This window comes from Passer domesticus, chromosome 8, assembly GCF_036417665.1.
Source record: "Passer domesticus isolate bPasDom1 chromosome 8, bPasDom1.hap1, whole genome shotgun sequence".
Lineage (NCBI taxonomy): Eukaryota > Metazoa > Chordata > Aves > Passeriformes > Passeridae > Passer > Passer domesticus.
The window spans coordinates 46,366,998-46,386,650 of NC_087481.1; the positions used below are offsets into that span (position 1 = coordinate 46,366,998).

Consider the following 19,653-nt stretch of genomic DNA (forward strand, 5'->3'; position numbering starts at 1 on the left):
TTGTTGATGAAAAAGGGGTCCTTTAACTACACACAATTATTTCTCCTATATTTCGATGTAAAAATCATCTTGACTTCTTTACTGAGCTATTTCTCACTAAAATCCTCATTAAAAGGAGAGTCCCAGAGATTTCATGTTACTCCAGCTAACAATACCACACTCAGCTCCAGTGGAGACTCTGCTATTGAATTACCCTTCACCATTCAGCCTCTTCATTGAAATCTGTTATTCTAACAACCCCAGTCACATTCAGCAGTATCACTATCATCTACTGTAATTCTGAGGCTGACACAGGAAACATGGCATAGAAACACAAGGGCTCAATTTTAAATTGGCTAAAATAAAGTTTATTTTACTGTTACAATATATAATCTTTTATTAACACAACTCACGAGGTGTTTACAAAATAATCTCATTTTCTGCTGCATTTTAAACACTACTTTTATACAAACTTTAAAGGTAAAATAGGAGTTTGTAGCTAAAAAGGCTTTTTGTCACATATTTAGAAGCATCATGAGAGTTACTTCAAACAAAACTTTTTTCTTACGGTGTCACCTTCACAGACAAAACAATGTTTATTGTAAAGACCTGAGGGAGGATTCATGAAAGCTTTCTTAAGACAAAGGAAGCCAGTCCTCTTTGGCTGCCAGTGAACAAATGCATTTGAGCCCTTGCAGCCAGGAGGGCCCATGGCATCTGGGGGTGCAGTGGGAGGAGTGTGGGCAGCAGGTCAAGGGAAGTGATCCTACCCCTCTACCCAGCCACACCGGGAGTGCTGTGCCCAGTTCTGGGATCCTCAGTACAAGAAGGACAAGGAACTCCTGGACAGGGTCCAGCAGAGGCCACAAGGGATTGCTCTGCTCCTTAGGGACACTTCAATGTCCCTCATGCTCCTGGCAATGTCCCCTCCATGCCTGACTGGCTGCCAAGGGTTTCCAGGTCTGGATGGAGCTTGGGGTGCTGCTCAGGTGTCCCCAAGCTCCAGAACCCCTGCACAGCTCCATCCAACCCTCACCCCTGATTTAGCCCAGCTGCTGCTGCTGCCTCAGCAGCTGACTGAAAGAAGGAAGAAATTCTTTACATTGAGGGTGGCAGAGTACTGAACAGGCTGCCCAAGCAGGGTGTGGAGTCTCCCTCTCTGGAGACATTCCAAACCCCCCTGGACACATTCCTGTGTCTCCTGCTCTGGGTGGCCCTGCCTTGGCAGGGAGGTTGGACTGGACAATCTCCAGAGGCCTGTCCAACCCTAGCAATTCCATGGTTCTGTAACTTAGGTGCTCTGAAATGCCTTACAAAGGAATCTCTTCCCTTTCCCTGCACTGACTGTAGGGAAGGGAAGGAGCCTGGTGCCCAGTGGAAGCTTTCATGAATCCCCACATTGATGACCCAGTATGCAGCAAGACCATAACACACAGAGCCCTCTGGTCCTTAATGCTGCTCAAGACAACATGGAGATCTCAAACAAAAGAAAAATTGAAGTGTTACAGTTGTCACCAAACCTAGTATTTCAACATGTTAAAATTAAAAGTCACCTAATGTCCTCTGTGAATCTGGTAGTAACAGGCAGGTATTACATCACTTAACCCTGATCTCCACTACAATGCACTAAAACACCTTGGAATGAGTGGAAAAAGTGATAATTTTCACAGCTGCTGGAGAGGTATGTGCTAAAGTGAATGGATTTATGCTTCAGACAGTCAAGTCATGACATGATAGCAGATTGACAGTGATTACTTTATATATGGCAAGCAGGTAGAAAGAGGTGCTACTTTTATTTTTTTTTTCATGCATAGTTTAACCAGCTTACAGCCAGCTCATCTCCATTCAGACTAGAGATGCATGATCCACCATTTGGTATAAGCCAAACTACCAGCAAATATATTTCCAGTGCAAACAAAATTGTCTTTCTTCAAGAAAAACAACAAATTTAATGCTACTTCTCAAAAAACAATGCTTATGCTGCATTATTTTCTACCTATTTTGGTCTGCATTTCTGAAGTTTCCTTCCTCTCCCCAAATCACATCCAAAGACAGATGATCACAGTATTTTTTTTAGGCAAATGACTGTCTCTTCCCCAAAACAAATTATTCTGCTCACTGAAGATCATCCCTGAGAGCACTGTTCTAGCTAGACAGACAGCCAGAGAAATCTCAGAGCCTAGAGGAAAAAAAGGCTGTTCACCCTGTGAAATCTTGTGGTTTTAGAAAGTAAAAAAAAAATAAAAAATTAGCTACTTGGAGCATTTAATTTCCCTGAGCTGAGTGAAATTTGAAGACAGTAATTAGTAACATGAAGCATAGCAACACCTACAGCTGTACTTACAGAAGCTGCAATTTTTTACAGTGGTGAAGTCAGACGTTACATTACAAGCACACAGCAGTTAGTGGTGGTTCCTTTCACTTGCTTCCTGCCACAGGAAATGCAATGGCTTCTTTGGTGAGAAACAGCACTGAAGAAGCTCCATGACTTCAGATTCTTTTGCCTTCTGATATTCCAGACACCTTTAAGTTAGTGGAGACACCACCAGGCCATAGTGCAGTACAAGTAGACCATCCTAGAGAGAAGAGAAAGAAACAGTCTCAGAATAGCACTTTCCCTTCTCCACAAGGAATTTCTGTCACCATCTGGTACAAATGCTGCATGGCAGGACCCCAGGTACAATCTCACCAGTTTACACTGTGTCCCTTCCATATGGAGAATGCAAGTTTTGAAGTATCAAGACAAATAACTGTATTTCCCTCTCCTCTTTGAGATGGAAAAGTGTGTTTAAAAAAAGTAAAATCTGGTACTGCTTTTATAATAAAGTTATAATGGCATTATGATCATACAATAGGCTCTTGTTTACAAGTTGTGCTGAATTCCACATGGTATTGTGGAGCAGAAACAAATGTAATTTATTAAGTAGTTCTAAAAAGTGCTGCCAAAAGTTGTAACACAAGAGTCCAGACTACTACTATATACATTTATAAAGTAATAAATGCATTGGATTAAAAAAACCTCAAATGACAAACTATTAGTTTGTTAGCTCATGTTTCTCCTCTTCAAAGACGGCTTGACATAACAAAAAATCCCTTTCACCTGTGAAACAGGACACTTCTGTTAGTGTTACTTATGTCACTTGATTCACAGGCAGCTGCTGAAAGGCCCAGCACTCTGCTCCCACCACAGACCCACTGGGAACCTGACACTGCATTACACCTACTTATGTGGACAGACTTTAAAAAAAGTTCTTTTTTGAAGAGAGAACTATATGAGTACCAATGGACATGTCAGATTTTTTACTATATTTTGCTTCAGATGTTTTTATCTGTTAAGGCACAGGCTATAAGATATGTATTAGTACCAACTCACTAACTTCTCTTCACCTTCTTACCCTGTTAATAACCAGGAACCCATTGCTAACTCCTGAAAGGATACAGGAGCTTTAACTCACTAGGTGATTAGCATAAATTGGGATGGCAGCACTGCAAGGCAGAACAGCTTCTAAGATGTTACTCAGGAACCTCTTGGCACATAAAAACGTTTTTATATCTTCCCAAAGGTACTTATTCTTTGTGCCCACTAGTTCCTTCAAAAGAGAAAATAAGACACATTCAAAACTTTATTTTTGGAGAAAAATTGTGGTCAAAACCAGTTTTTCCTCTGGTCAAAACCAGTTTTTCCTACTTTCCAGTTTCTTAAAGGAAATAAATATTTATACAAGAAAAAAATGCTACAATGTATTCTTTGATGAATAATTTTGAAACGGTACATTTGGCAGCAGGATATTTAAAGGAAATAGTCCTGTTAAACCCAAGGCCAAACCCACTGCAATTCCTTCTCTACAAAGAGAAGCTGGGAGTTACCCCAGTACTGGCAGTTCTTCCTCTGTAATTATTCACTTGTAAAGTATTACACATTTCTATCTATGATCGGCTGCTTTCTCTAGGTACTGTTATTAAAAGGAAGTGCAAACAGAGAATGAGCTCTCACTGCCCATTACAAATCTCAAGGCTAACTCAGACAGACACAAAAGAAAAGCAAAGCTCTCCAGTGTCCTCTGACACACATTTGTGACCCTGACCTAAAAAAATGCAAAGGATCCCAACTGTTACACCCAACTGTAAATTTCAGAGTGGAACTGACAGCCCAAACCATCAGAGCACACACCCCTTATGATGTTCTAAGAGCAACAGCAACAAAAAGTGCCCCACTTTCCCAATTCAACAACCCCATAGCAAAGAGCAGAACACTTCCATAGGAAATGTGTGCTAGAAGGTCACAGTAATTAGATTAGAGCACAGTTCTTCCTGCCTAGCTTGGGAGACCAAAAAACCAGCACAGTAGCATTGGGTTACAAAAAGGTGAGAGCTACAAAGAGACCATTTTAATCTGCCCAGTCTCTGTGCCAAGGGCCAAGGACATCAAGGAAGCTACTCCTTTTAGCTTTTCCCATGTGTGAGCTCATTATACCCATCAGTGATGCAGAACTCTGAGAGGACCCAGTTTCAGACAAGTGAAAATAACCAGCAGCTTGGATCAGGTTGCATTTGAGCAGCAGAGGGGAGGAAGGTAACACTGGGAAGAAGGAATATTCCTATTTAGTTAATAATCAGCTTCCTTTCTCAGCTACTTGATCAAACTCATAATTCCAGGCAGAACTCAATGTCTGGTAACAAAACTGAGCCTTTAAAAGTCTCTAAGTGTCTTTGATCACTCCTTGCAGTAAAGTCCACAAGTTTTACACTGCTTAAAAAACTAAAAAAGCAAAGTTATTTCTTATTATATAAGTTCTGTCAGTGATTTTTTTCATGTTTTTGCCCTAAACAGAGCTCGAAATCCTACTTTCAGCTCATTAGGAAGATTTAACCAACCACCCAATTTCAGAAATGTCAAAATATCTTGACATTTACAAGATTAAACGAGATTTATTCCTGATTCTTTTTTAGCCTTCTATCAACTATCAGAAATGAACATGTCATTTGATTACATACAACCATTACAATTAGTTGCCTATTTACTTCAATTAAAACAACCCAAATAGGTTACTATGGGATCAGTGTCAGGAATATTTATTTTATCGTCAGATCACACTTGGTCTTCCCACACATGTTGGAAAGGCAGAAATGGATCCAGAAGAGCTAAAATCCTGCTAGCTTACACCTACTCAGGCTCTAAGGCATCATTACACAGTGCCAGTCAGTAGGAAAAAAAAATACAACATCCAAAATCTTCAGAAACAAATCTTAAGAACCATTCAATGTAAGTAAAAGCCACTAAGAGCACCACAGTGATTATGGTTCAGAACAATAAATCACACACAACATATGTGATGCTGCAAATGCTACCAAAGAATGCACGTTAAAATTAATATATTTGCCAAAGAGAAACTTATCTGCATTTTTATAATCACTTTTCCCAGCAAAAGGAATAACTGCTGACACGAATGAACTTGCAAGTGAAAAATGTGACTCAGAATAGCAGCTATTTTTCTCCTCTAACAGTGGTTGTACTCATCTAAATAAAAGAGCCCAATGTTTATTCCTTCAAATGACTTTCTGTTGCAGAAGTAGTTACTGAAGCATTTTTCTTTGCATGAAGCATCTACAATGAACCTCAGAAACCTGTAAATGACAACAGCAGTATTGAAGAGTGTCTCAGCATTCTGCTGAGAGCTGTTAGGGACATTCCAAGCTCCAACACTGATTTGGAAAGGCTGGAAAGTTACAAAGGCACAAGATGCCCTTGGAGTTTAATGTAAAATTCATCAAATGTTCCTCTGTACTTGTAGTTTCACTGGCCAGGACAACTGTGCCCCTTACTGAATTTCAGATCCTGGTGAGAAACAAACAACCCTCACCCTTTTAGACTTGATCCATTTGTTAGGATTTTTTTTCATGGCTAATTATCTAAAAATATTTTCCAAGGTTAATTGTAGAAATGCATCCTCTTTATTTCTAAAGAAATATTATAATGTTAGACTAAAGAACATGAAAATGTCACAATTATTTCAATATCAAAAAGAAGCAACATTACTACTGTAACTATTTGCATAGTTAGAGATGTTCTAACAATATGAAGAGAAATTAAAGATGAACTTGGCATTTCAAATTTCCCGTTGAAAGTGACAATGAAAAAACAAGACTTTGCAATAAGCCAGGATATTTCTTTTCTATTTATTTGTCCAATAGAGAAGCCTTGAGAGAATTAACTGCTAGCATACTGATTTGGTAATAAATGAGATTTGAAACATCAGTGGAGAATGCCTCCCAAGGCAACTGCTCTCTTCATGGAGCTGCTGACTGGTACTTTATCACCAAACATCAATCAGGCAGACCCAGTTCTGACAAGAAATGAAACTGCTGCAGTATTCCTTGAAGTGCTCCCCCAAGAGCATTTCTCACACATGAAAAGCTTTTGTGCTAAGCTCAAGTCTAAAACCATACATGTGACTATACCTCTGGACTGAGAAATATACTGCCATTTACTGAAGCTTTTAGTAGAGAGCACTTCCACCACTTTGTGCTGATTGCTGAATTTACTTACAATGACTCAGTGTAGAAACAAGCTGGTTACCAGTACCCACTTCCCCCCAGTTTCTATCCCCTGCTCCCCAAACTGGATTATGTTTTAATTTCTTCTTCATGCTATTACAAACCAGCTAAGACATCAGGTGTGGCATTTATTCTCTTCAACTGCAGAAACAGCACAAGCCTCAGATTTTACTGTTTGCCAATATTAACATGAGCCAAACACCTTTGTCCTGACTCTGGGACCTCCTAGTGATTCAAATCAGGTACAAGTGATGCAAAGTCCAAGAGATCTCAAATTCAGCTTTTTACTTCCTGCCCCCAATGCAGAGGCCTTCCTGTAGCATAAGAGAGCTCAGCAGGAATTTTAAATGTCAATGTTTGTGCATATGTGTGTACAAACAAGTGAGGAGAGCTGATTTTGCTCCTATTTAGCCCTTCTGTTATCTGCTAAGATTGCTTTCCAAATAAAATACCAAACTAATCCTATTTTTTCCTACTGTATTAAATATTAACTTTTCAGACTCCCAAGTTCAGATTAAGATACAATTTACCATATATCACAACTTTATGTCTCTATTTAATGATGCACTTGGCAGAGTACTTCATTGTTTCTGCAGTACTTCTAAAATGGTGTTGTCCTTTAATGATGCTTTGAAAAGATTCACAAAGAATTTTTAAAAAATGCATTCTTATTTGCAAAGCCAGCAACACTAAAGACAGCAAGTTATCAACAAGAAATAGCTGGCCATACACTCATGCTGTGACCAGAGACAATATAATATGCATCAAGCAAATTTACTGCATTCATTACCCTCTATCTGTGGTTTGTGTTTTTATAAGTAATTTTATTCTCCTGACCCAGTCACAAGGATAGTTTTATTTGGGATTTGTCCTCTGACTTCCCACAGAGGTGCAATTGCCGAAGAGGAAAAACAAGGAATCTTAATTGAAAGAATGGCTGGTACATATTATCATTGGTAAGACAGCAACTTGTTTTGGGAGGGAAAAACCCCAAAACAAAACCCAACACAAACCCCTCATATCCAGAACATCACGAGACCAAGACGAACATGGTACACTTTGTCAACTCTACTTACAAGATAAAAATGATTTTGCATAAACTGGAGAGATTTTTCTTAGTGACCTCTTCAGACAAGCTGGTGCTACCTGAGGGCTTAAGAAAGGTCTTCTGTTTTGAAAGAAAACCTGGAACAAAGTCCCAGCTGCCACGTACCTGTACTGCACTCTCTCCTATGACCTGACGGATCTCCCTCAGTGTCTGGTAGTGCTCCAGCAGGTGATCACCACAGATTATATCCACCTGTGAACAAACACAAGCATAGTTAAGGCCAACTTGCCTTTGGAGTAGCAAAACTGTATCCAAGCCCTTTCCATTTTATTAGCAGAGCTCAATGCTAGCATGTTAGACACTAAAGTCATCTTTACTTCTGTCGTCCAAATGTATTTAGCATTCACAGCACTACTGCACTGCCCTAAAGCCTTTCATGGCCCTGACCTGGGTTCACTGCTGAACAGAGAGGACAGATTATTATTTATTATTGTTTCACTCAGTTTGGTGTGTCCACTGAAACAAGCTCTTTAGTAACAGCTGTGATGAATTTAATGGGAATTCAGATCATGTATTAAAAAGATCACACAAACATCTGCCATCATTCATCAGTTGCAAAAGATGGAAACTTGTTTGTGCCACCAAAAAAAAAGAGCCATTGCCACCCTTCTGATCTCGAGGGAGAAAACACCTGACTATTTTCACTTAATACTGTGGAAGAAGTGCCTTAATAGAAAGGAGCATCTTGGTGCATGTCATTGTCAGCAGTTACATGGCAGTCCTCTTTCAGCATGCACTCAGTCAGTACTCCCGGGGTGCAGCATCAGGGCACTCTCAGCAGTTCCATGCACTGTCCTCCACTGCAGCTGAACTCTGTCAGTGGTGCCTGCAGTTCCACAGGGGGCACTTTCATTTAGTAACTGCCCACAAAACCAATAATTCTGTGGAAAACACAAACCTTAATCAGGTATTTTGAACTCCTTGCCTTGATTATTATGAAAAATAGGCTTCTCTATAGAGTTACCATGTATTTACAGTGCTTAATGTAAATCCAGTCTCTAATGCTCCAAATGAGAGCAGCTAACACAGCACTGTTTTTCTCTTTCAACTGGAGCCTGCTTACATTTTCCTCATGAGCAATTTCTAGATAAGGAAATGAGAGTGCTCTCATTTGTGAACTGACAAGACCTCAAAATTGAAGGTAAGAGCATTGACAATGAGCAGTCCCACAGCTTTCTGCAAGGGAACTGCCTAAGCTCTGTCCCTGCAGCAGTGGGGGAGCACACTGCAATATCATGACGTATTTTCTTACACAGCCACTTTCCACCACAGGATGAGCTCTGTGCTGCAGCCATTCACTCCCCCAGATTTATCTTCTTCTGCAGGCTGACCCACTACCTCTCTCTTGTTCTTCATGGAAAGATTTAGTAAGATTTGTGCTGGCAGACCACATTGTTCTGAGACTTGGGAATGCAGGAATTCTACCCCTCAGAGGTTCAAAAAAGAACTAATTTACCGCACCACCTGTATTGTATGAGAATGAAGCAGAACACTCTCTTTGTGTTTGATTCTTAATGTGCAGAATATGTAAACTGCTTAGTAGCACTTCTGCTTTTAGCTTCCAGGAAGTAAAAATTTGTGTGGACATAACAGTAAATACTGATTAGCTATTGATGCATATATACTCATATAGTTAACATCAACATTTGATGTATTTAACACAGTACCCGAAAAATGTATTTCTTTTCCTTTTGGAAAACTGTCTGCAGTTCTTTCTGCTATCTCCCATGCATTTTTAACCTCTACAGTTATTCCTGCAGGAAGACAAACATGACTGCTTTGCTTTCCAGATATGAGTTTAATTACTTTTGCTTTGTAAGCTTTCTTCTACAATTTTTATAGCATAAGGCACTGAAAACTCAATCTTGCTCCCAATGAAACATACCACATAAATGTTTTATATATTCTACAGAAATAGAAAATCTAATCTGTTTGACCAATGCAGGATGCAAACAGACAGTGGCAGCTGCTGACAATCTCTCAAAACAGAATTGGAATGCTTGTTTGAAAGTACACTGTTGTACCTGCTGCTCCAGTTTCAAACAGCAGTCATTAAAGAGCCAGTGTCTAATAATAAATTGAGAAGAATTTCTCACATTTACTGTATTAGTTCTCCAAATACCTAATGCTTAATCTCCTAATTCCAGCCCCAAAACCTGAAATTCTGCCTGCTAATTGTTATGCTAGCACTCATTCTATAAAGACAAGAGAATAAAACATACAATGAAAAAAAAATCTCAGGTCAGTGCAAAAATAAGTTGTGAAATTCCTCTGTGTCTCAGAGGAACCCTTGTATCACACAGGAATTAATATGTTCCATTATAAAAGCGGCACCAGCACCACCAGTTCTGTGAATTTACTAGAATTTCAAATGACTGGTAAAATTGAAGCCAACTAGTACTGATTGCCTGAGACAGCAGTAACTGCAGCTTGACATTTTGTTGAAAGGAAGCATTAAGGTGCATCTGCTGAATACTCAATCACTTCTGTTAAAATTCTTATTAAAATAAAGTAGGTTTTCCATTATGCCATTTCTTTTCTTTTGGTGACATGTCTGCTATTAGAGCTATTTCTCTAAAAGCCACCATAACAGACAATTATAAATTCATGCTCACTAAGTAAGACAGATATAAAAATAGAAGTTCATACAAGGGACACCTCACATAAGACTCATCCTAAGGGAGAATCTGGCCCAGAAAGCAGTAGGCTTCCATCAGTATTTTCTATACCAACTCATACTACCCAGGGAAGGACAAGGAAAACACAATGTTTTAGAAACTGGCATAAGTATTAGAGCTAGTTATTTAAAAAGCAGTCAGAATTTCCCATTTCCTCCAGCTGCTGTTTACTTTCCAGAAGCCCTGGATGCCTTTATTCCAGGGTCCAAGACTGGCATAAAGAAATTGCATCAACAACTACACTGTGTATGAGCACAGAGTCCTTTCTCCCAGACTCCCCCCAGACTGCAGTTCAAACGCTTTTAGGAATGCACATCTGGTAACAGAACCTTTCTGTTCCATCAGCCACATTAATGAATTCCAAGCAGCTGAGCTGCAAGTTTTTCAGCAGTTTCTCTCATCCTCACAGAAGAAATAGCAGGAAGGAATACTGCTGTTGCAGGAGGAGATCAAAGGAAATCACACTCTAAAGGAAACTTCTGATGCCAAAGACAAGAATCTACTGGGTTCCAAACACTACAACCTGTATTTAGCTCCTATCAGGTGTTACCTACTTAGCTATTACTGGTAATTTCAGTGTCTAAAAAAATATTTTCACCCTCTCCCAACAAATTCCAGCAAGAATATTCAAGAGAGACCCTGCACTTAGACGTACACATAAACACATACAGAAAATTAGTTGCTGCCCAAAGGACAGAGTTCAAAAAGCAGAGGAAATGACAGTCTGCCAGCTCAAATGGTAGATAAAAATAAATGAAGCCTTAAACTTCAGACAAACTAGGGAATTTAAATCATAATCCATTTGCAAACACAATTACAGAAGTTTAAATACTCATTACTGAGGCACACAGTTATGCAGTATTGTCCCACAGTTACTGCTGTACGAAAACAGCCCTAACTCCAAACCCAGCACTAAACTGCTACCATTTGCCTATTCACATCAGCTTGATCTTCCAGGAATTGTCAGCTTTAAGAATTATTTACACATTACAGAACTCTTGCACTTTCCCAACTGAATGGCTGCTGAAATCCACTGATGAATTGGAAACCGGTTCCGACACGCAGTTCTTCTCAAAATGGTTGAGAAATATGAAGCTAAATTCTTCTGTACCATATTCTGCTCCTTTGAATTCTTATTTGGAGGAAAGTGTCTGTATTTGCATTCATACACATTTCAACACATCCATCCATAGTATAATTCTTTCTTAGCCCTCGTTTGCCTTCAGTTAAATTTTATTATTATTCAGCTTGCAGCAGCTTGCATCATGCCATTGCATGTTCCCACATTCCCACTCTCCTGTCTAGTTTTACCTTTGAAACAGCAGAATTGGCTTTGAATTTCTTTGGCTGAAATTTTACAAGGCACTTTAGAAATTCTGTCCAGTTAGTACAGTACTATGAAAATCTGAATAGGTTGCAAATGAGTTAGAAGAGTTGTTCCTTGCAGATCACAGAATTGCACACAATTAATTTTTTAATCCTTACTGTATAAAAAATTCTAGCATTACTTCTAAAATTTAATGAACAATGGAAATGTCTGTCTAAAACACAGACAACTTGTGACTGCTACAGCAAGGATGTACCTGACAAGCAGGGTCTAGATCCATTTTTCTTCTGAGGAATTTCTCCACATGTCCAATTGTTGCCTCCCCGGAAACACGCACAAACTTCTTTTCCAAAGGCTGCACAGAAAAAGTAAAGATTTTAAGCCAGAGTTAAGTTAAAATTAAAGGTTTAGGCAGTAATCCCTCATAAACTCCAAACTCAAGCAGCAGCCCAGTAACAGGCAAACAGCTTATATTTTTGAACCCTTCTCTGATCTACCTGCAGGTTACCTCATAGGGAATGGACTAAATATGTATTAAGACTCCAGATGCTGTTTAAATGTTTAAAAAATAATAAGCAACTGTTAAATGTTTTAAACTGCCCTATATTCTGTGTTGCCCAAAAACCCCAGGAAAAACATGGCAGAAAGAAGGGCAAATATGAGACAGAAAGGGTAGGAGGTGATACTGAAGATGAAAAAAGATGATGAAAAAAATACTGTGAAATATGAAGAGAAAAAGAATAAAAAATGCTGGGTAGGTGTGATGTTATACAACAACAGGTTTGAAATACACTGTAATACAAGACTGGTTATTATTATTCTGATAAAAGGTCCAGCTGCACTCAGTACAAGAAAACCAAACAAAATATACTCAGGTTATAATTATTCCTGAAGTAAACTGTAAGACAAACATTTAATCATATTTGTACCTTAAAATTCCCTGTGCCTTCATTAGCTCTGAAAAAACAAGAGAGTAAATAGTCAACATTGCTAAGATTGTAAGTTATTAATATCCTCAAGCTCTTTATCATAACAGTGACTTACTGATTTATGAGTCTTGCATATCCAACTTATTTTCCCAACTCAGGCTCCTCCTTTCATTAAATTGCTATACATAAAATAATATTGGATTGAATTTATATATATTTTCTCTTACCCTTTGTATTTCTGCTCCATTTTTCTTGTAAATTCAGCTATTTCGGATGTTAAGGTTTCTCTACATAAAACGTGAATAAAACCCAATGCAGTCTAAAGCCATTTTTAAATACAACACAACACTAATTTTCATAGGAGTAGGTTGTAATATTGATGCTGCTTAAACATCCATACTTCATGATCCTTGATATTTGGAACCTTAACAGACAGTACCTAAGAAGTGACTGACAGAACACACCCAACCACCTCAGGGGTTCCCAGGGCAAGATGTTGGCCTTCCAGACTGTTCACGTGACAGTATTAATGCTAATGCCATCCAGGAACTCAGGAAAGCAGCATGTGTTTCTCTGGAATGTGAAATACATACAAAGGTGGCAAATAACCACATCTCCAGCTGGCTTCAGCCAAGTTCACTGATTTGCACAGCCTGAGCATGTGATCTACCACTGATCACCCATCTCTTTCTTGTAGTGCAATGTGCAAACTGCTCAATTAATTAAGGCCAATACACAATAGTTCATTATTTTTGCATTGCATTAGCAAGTATGTACATATGAGGAAACACTGCAGTATTTTCGTTGCACTGAAGAGGGTAAAAAAATCAAACATTGCTATAAATCAGCTGACCATTTGTTATAGCAAGCAAATACAACACTTGTGCTGACCACACATTGATGTGGCACTTCAAGTTACTATGACTGAGTATCTCCACCTCTAAATATGTACCAGGTATCAGACAAAGCTAAGTAAATCTGTCATGAACTAAGAAAAAACATAAAAAAAGCTTTTCCACTACAGCTGTCATTTTCTTTGGTACAGTTCCACAGCCACTGGTAACCACATTATAATCCATAGAGACACAACACAGACAGTGAGACTTTCAAGGTAACAGTTTCTTTTGGCTGGTCCAATCTATTCCAAGTTTTCTTTCTCCAAAATGCTTTATTAATCTCTCATTGCCAAGGTAATATATTTGATTTTGACCATATAAATTAGCAAAGGTTAAAAACGTCACTAAAATGAAATACAAAGTAGATGGTGTTAAGCCATCATCTTTTTTTGTTAGAAACAGTCTGTGCTTCCCTCTATATAAATAAAAAAAACCAAAACCCACAGTGGACAGTTGCACACGGCATAGATGATATTTGCAGAGTATTACCTGCTTTGCTGCCAATGCTGGACATTTAAAATAAAACTACCAAAAAACTAAATATGACAGACAGATTCAAAAGTCATCTGGTTTCTCAGGCAGATACAAGTTTACTAGGTTTGAGGTCTAAACTGACTTCTGCAAGCCAGGCATGAACAAAACGAAAGCTGAAATTAAGGCAGGCACGTGGATTCACAATGTTAAAAGTTTCTATTATTTGAAAGCCACTGAATCCTCCCTGTGAGCACATCCAGCATTAACGGTGCTGCCACCTACAGGGATCAGGGACTGGAACAGGGATTTCTCTGCTCAGTTTACTGAGACTACACGACTTGCTAAAAATAAAACAGATCTATATTTTAAAACTATACTTCCTAGGAAGCTACATATTAAACATATAATTATCTGCATCATCTACCTGTGCATAGCTAGCTGTCACTATTGCACTGTAAGTTAAAACTGCCCCCCCACTACTACCTGAGATGGAAAAAATGCACATTTAATGGAAATCAAGAGCCAGTTAATGGTTCATCACATGCTAGCAGCACCCTCATGTCAGTCAGCAGCTCTTACATTTGCCCACAACTCACCCAATAAACTCCAGAAGTATGGAAATGTCAAGTTCTGGTGGGATCCGGAACACTGAGCCCAGAACTTTTCGGGGTCTTCCTCTGCTCGGTGGAACTGGCTGTGGGACAGCTAAAATATTCAAGTAGCCAAAATGCAAAGACAACTTGAAATAAAAGCAGCATAAGATACTAACATGCACTGAGCAAAACAGGATAGCTCACCAGGTAAAAAAGCCTATTATTCCAATTAATCCTCTTTTTTATTACTAAATCAGCACTTCCTACATTCTGTGCTGAGTATCTGAATCAGAATTTTAATAGCTTTCAGCACAGCACTCTCCAAAGAGCTTTGTTTGATAGGAACATATAAAATAATTAGAATAATCCCCCACTGTTTAGCAGACTTTGAAGCTCTCCTTTTTACTCCTTTGTAATGTCTATTACTTATTAATAGCCAGAAAATAACATTAATGCACATTTTATATATATTTCCTGGTTGTAAGCAAAATATGCAGTTTAAAATAATTCAGCCATGATCAGGGTTTAAGTGCTGCCAATTCATCTATTTTTGTAATCTGAGATCTGTGACAAGTTATAATTTCCAGATAACTAAGAATCCCATATTTCCAGTAGTACTTCTATCTTCAGTTGTGAACTAATATTTTAAAGAAAGCCCTTAAGAAAAAATTATATGGTAAGTATTTTCTTAATAGTGTTTCTTAAAGTGATTACAGCTCACCTGGTTTGGGCACTTCTAATCCTCTTTCTTTATAGAAGTCATGCATTTGTTTTTTCTCTCCTGAAAAAAATTGCAGAATACAGACAGAAATGGTTCAGATGCTGAGAATATCTATTCTCATTGACCAATTTTCAATGGTTAGAACAGCAAAAACTTTCCAAGTTTCTACAGACCATCATCTGTAGATCATCATGTTCATCATCACCAGTATTTCATGAGGCTGAGATGCTTAAGAAACCCAGACTAAAATTTTACTAGTAAAAACTAGGAGAAAATCAAAGAAACTGGCCATAAATAATACTGAAATAGCTGCAAGAACTAGTATCTTTCTGGCTGTCATGCCTTGTGACATGACATGGTATTTTATAACCTGTTCACATAGAGCACAGTTCTTTTTATATTAATTTGTATATACACATATATTTTTATATATACATATATTTTTTACATATATGCTCATGGCATACAAAGCAATACCATCTATAGTCCATACATATCCACTGGATTGTATATTTCACTCAGCCCATCCAGGGGGACTGTGCAGGATCACTGGCTCCCAAAGTCAAAGATAAATGAGATGAGACAGTAAACACATCTAAAATCAGACAAGTAAATATGGCAATGAAGAAAAGATAAAAGCATTTGAGAGAATTGGTCTTGGTATTTTTTTTTTCTATTGAGCCAAGTGAACTTTTTACACAGAATGATATGATATGAAATAGTTCTACTAAAGTAAGAGGAACAACTGTGAAATATTATCTGCATGTTTATCTGGATACAGTGACAGCTGTGTTTCATGACATGAAGTACACATCACTATCACAATAGCATTTAGCAGCCAGAAAGATGCCAGTTGTCACAGTTAATTCATTACAACTTATAACAAAACATCACAAAACTATTTTGAAGAGTGCAGAGTAGAAACAAGGCTTTGAATTACTGAGTTTTCTGTTCTTTTCAATCTTTACATAGTAATGTAACACAGAAAGGGACTTACTTTCCTCCAGGTTGACAACTAATTTATAGACTATATCTTGCAGTTGTCGGTCCAGTCTATGAAATCAGAAACAAATAAAAAAAAGTCTTTGGTGCAAGACAAAATGGTTTCAGTAAACTGTAACAACAATGCCAAATATAACATGAAATAGGATGTACATGGAGTGACAGTACCACCCTTCGTGAACAGCTCAAGAAACTAAAACTCACTTTTTTGAGTTAATAGATATACCATGTCTAAAAGTCTTAATCTTAAAAGGAAATCAAACCAAATGGTTAAGTGTTCGTATCACCTGTAACACTGAGCAAATGCATAAAAATACCCAGGGCAGGGGTAATAAACCCTAGAAATGGATACAAATTAGATGAAACAATAAAGAGAGGGTTTTTTTAAATCTTATTAATTGTGGTGAAACTCATAGTAGTGAAGAACACAACGTGTTTCTTGTAACCATTCCTTTGTTTAAAAAAAGGAAGCACCACAAGTCTGTAGAACAAAACATTTAAAAGCAAGTAGTAAATCTATAAAATGGGACAAATTTATTACCTGATATTATAGAGGGGCTGTGTCTGATGTACAACAATATTGCACTTTGGACATCTGTTGCTATAGTAGAAGTGTCTCACGATGCAGCTTTTGCAAACTGTAAAGAAAAGAAACCCCACAGGAGTCACACGTCCATCACACAGTGCCATCTGTTCAGGCAGAAGGGGTCAATACACCCAGACTTGCCATACAAAATTTGTCAGAGACAAAATGAAGTCACTGAACACTCCTAATCCAATGGATGCATGGGTGAGAGTTCAACGTGTATGTAGAATGTGAGTAGGGGTAAGACAGAATATTGACTGCTGTAAAGCAGCCTACAAACACTTTCAGTAGAAACAAGGTAAGAAATCCTAACTCTGCCATTTTCACTGTATTTTACAAGTCCTTTAAAAACTTGGAAAAAATGCTACTAAGTGGAAATACCTAGAATAATAAATAACCTACTGTCAAGTCAGCTCCCCATCTGCCTGAGCAGAGGAAACTTTTCTATAACATTTACCAGGAGAGTTCTAAGACACCACCACAGCTGCATTTGCAACTCTATGCTGTCCTTACTAACAGCTGTGCCTCTTTGTAAACTGCAAACTGTGCTGAATACTTCGTGCTATAGAACAAACTACTGAGTAGTGCTCTAACAAAGGGGGCAATAAAAAGAGAGAGAAAGAAAGTTTTCCATCTATGCAGTGTGAATGTTTGTTTGGGAGATCTAGTCAACCAGGAGTCTTGGATTCAGGAATGAACATGGGTGTGGCTAAAAGAGCTTCACAGAAGGTGTTTTATTAGTTTGGAGAGAAAACAGTTCTTTAGCACTGGGAAAACTGCTGGCACTCAGATCCAGGGGGAAAACTAACAAGACAAACACACTGAAATTAGTTATTACCCACCTATTTCCACTAATCAGATTATGGACAAACTGTCCCATGGGTGCAGACCACTGTTTCTGTATCTGAACTGGTACTTCCACAGGAGCTTATGGGGTTTTGTGAATTTATAAGCTCACATCAACAACAGCTTAGGAAAATTTGCAGTCCATTAAAAGCAGAGCCACTCAACTTTCTTTTCTCAGTTATACACTCAAATTCCTGGAGCCTACTTAAAAAAAATAACTAAGAAAAGGTATGTAGTAGCACTGCTTTTGTCTTGCTTGGGCTTTATCTTTTCCTACATCTTCCTTCTTAATATGGAAAGATGACTTCATGATTAATTGATTTAATAATTTTCTGATGCTTAAAATACCCACAAACGTATCTCGCTTAAAGAACAGAATAAACACAACACACGTTCACTTCAAACAGAGAATTATTTTTCTGAACTCAGAACATTTCAACAGCTGAACTGGTTTGAATTTGCAAATAAACCTTTAAACAGGCAATTCTGACAGGCACTTACAGGTGTGCAGACATTCTGTAATAGTTGTAGCATCGATGAAGTATCCTTTGCAGATGGAACACAGGATGTAGGGGGTCAGCTCTGCGAGGTTTATCATACGCTGCCAACAAAAATTGGTGAGAGTTTGAATACACAGGCTAAGCCATGCAATTCCCTGACTGCAGCTTCCAAAATACCACAGCCTTAAAACCATGGGGAAAAATGGGATCAGTATGTTACAGGAATGGGTTTTCCTAACAGACCAGTTACTTATCATATAGAGCTTGTTTTTAAAAGACTTTTACCTAGTCTTCTAAATTGAACTGTTTTACAACAGTAATCCAATTTGTTTCATGAATCTTACCTAAAAACAAAACTTTAAACAATAATTTTGGGAAAAGTTCTTTTGGATCAACTCTTTTAGCAAAATATCACATAGCCAGCAAGCCTGAAGTGGACATGGGTGGCAAAGAACATCATTATTTAAAAATGCTCAGCAATGCTCAGTTGGAGTCCCAAATTAAGATATAGAGAGAGTTTCTATGACAAGAGACAGTCATCTCTTGTTTGTACACACAGTTATGAAATATACAAATACACAAAGAAGCAAAGGCTGAAATTTCACTACTTTGAATTCTGGTCATGAAGAACATTTCCCAGGAACGCACACAAGTAGTTCCACAACAGCTTTCCTCACTGAATAACACAATTTCAAAAAAGAACAAATTTCTTCAATAGCGACGATCTGAGATGTGTCTGAAAGAGGTGACCCATTAGATTCTTAGGTTTCCTCTCGTCTCAAAGCCCGACCAAAGGGCTTTCTTCCCCTCAATGGCACCATTCACCTCGCCCACGTGCCACCGTCTACCACCCTCTCAGCCACGCCGAGAGTTTGCAAGGGCTTCACTTAAATGAGACAGATGAAGTGAACTCGGGTAATAATAAAATAAATGTTACAATTAAAAAAAAAAAAGTAAGAATAATAAGAAGTCCATTATCACACGCGGGGCAGGCCGGGAGCGGGGCCTGGCGTGCCCCGGGCACCTTCCCAAACCCTTTACCTCCCGGTCGTCGTCCGAGTCCAGCTCCCCATCATCCGTTCCGAACCGAGCCCTGGTGTCGCTCTCCATCTCCTCCTCCTCTTCCTCCACCTCCTCTTCCTCGTCCTCTTCGTCGTCGTCGTCCTCATCGCCGCTGGACTCCGAGCGACCCCGCTCGAACTCGAAGGGGTGGGAGCGCGACCCCGAGCAGCTGGGGGCCCCCTCCATGTCCCGGTCCTCATCGGCCGGGCCCAGGCCCTGGCCCTGGCCCGCTCCATCCCCGCCCGACGGCGCCGGGACCCCGGATCCGGTGTCTCCCTCCATGGTCACGGACCGGGGCTGGCACGGGTCGGTCCGCGGCCCGGGGCGCCTGCGTGGGAACGCCGCGGGGCACGCTGGGAAATGTAGTTCTGCAGAAGGCAGGGCTGCGCTGCCGCAC

The 19,653-nt window shown here is 39.1% G+C and overlaps 1 protein-coding gene across 1 annotated transcript; it reads right to left on the reverse strand.

Annotated features, from left to right (window-relative positions):
- Positions 1–324: 324 nt before the first annotated feature.
- On the reverse strand, positions 325–19,593 carry PCGF6 (polycomb group ring finger 6). Its single transcript, XM_064431191.1, has 10 exons — positions 19,236–19,593; positions 18,196–18,295; positions 16,804–16,900; positions 16,258–16,313; positions 15,261–15,320; positions 14,543–14,651; positions 12,577–12,604; positions 11,904–12,002; positions 7,748–7,834; positions 325–2,555 (listed from the first exon to the last, which is right to left on the reverse strand). The coding sequence occupies exons 1-10, from the start codon at positions 19,536–19,538 to the stop codon at positions 2,505–2,507; spliced, it is 990 nt and encodes a 329-aa protein (XP_064287261.1). The 5' UTR covers positions 19,539–19,593; the 3' UTR covers positions 325–2,504.
- Positions 19,594–19,653: the final 60 nt, after the last annotated feature.

What these genes read in the sequence shown, in the direction of transcription:
- PCGF6 (XM_064431191.1), bottom strand. Translation starts at nt 19,538, where the DNA reads ATGGAGGGAGACACCGGATCCGGGGTCCCGGCGCCGTCGGGCGGGGAT. An exon ending in AGTTGTCAACCTGGAGGAAA is followed by an intron (nt 15,321 to 16,257) that starts GTAAGTCCCTTT and finishes AATTTTTTTCAG; the next exon opens with GAGAGAAAAAACAAATGCAT. An exon ending in ATTAGAAGTGCCCAAACCAG is followed by an intron (nt 14,652 to 15,260) that starts GTGAGCTGTAAT and finishes TGAATATTTTAG; the next exon opens with CTGTCCCACAGCCAGTTCCA.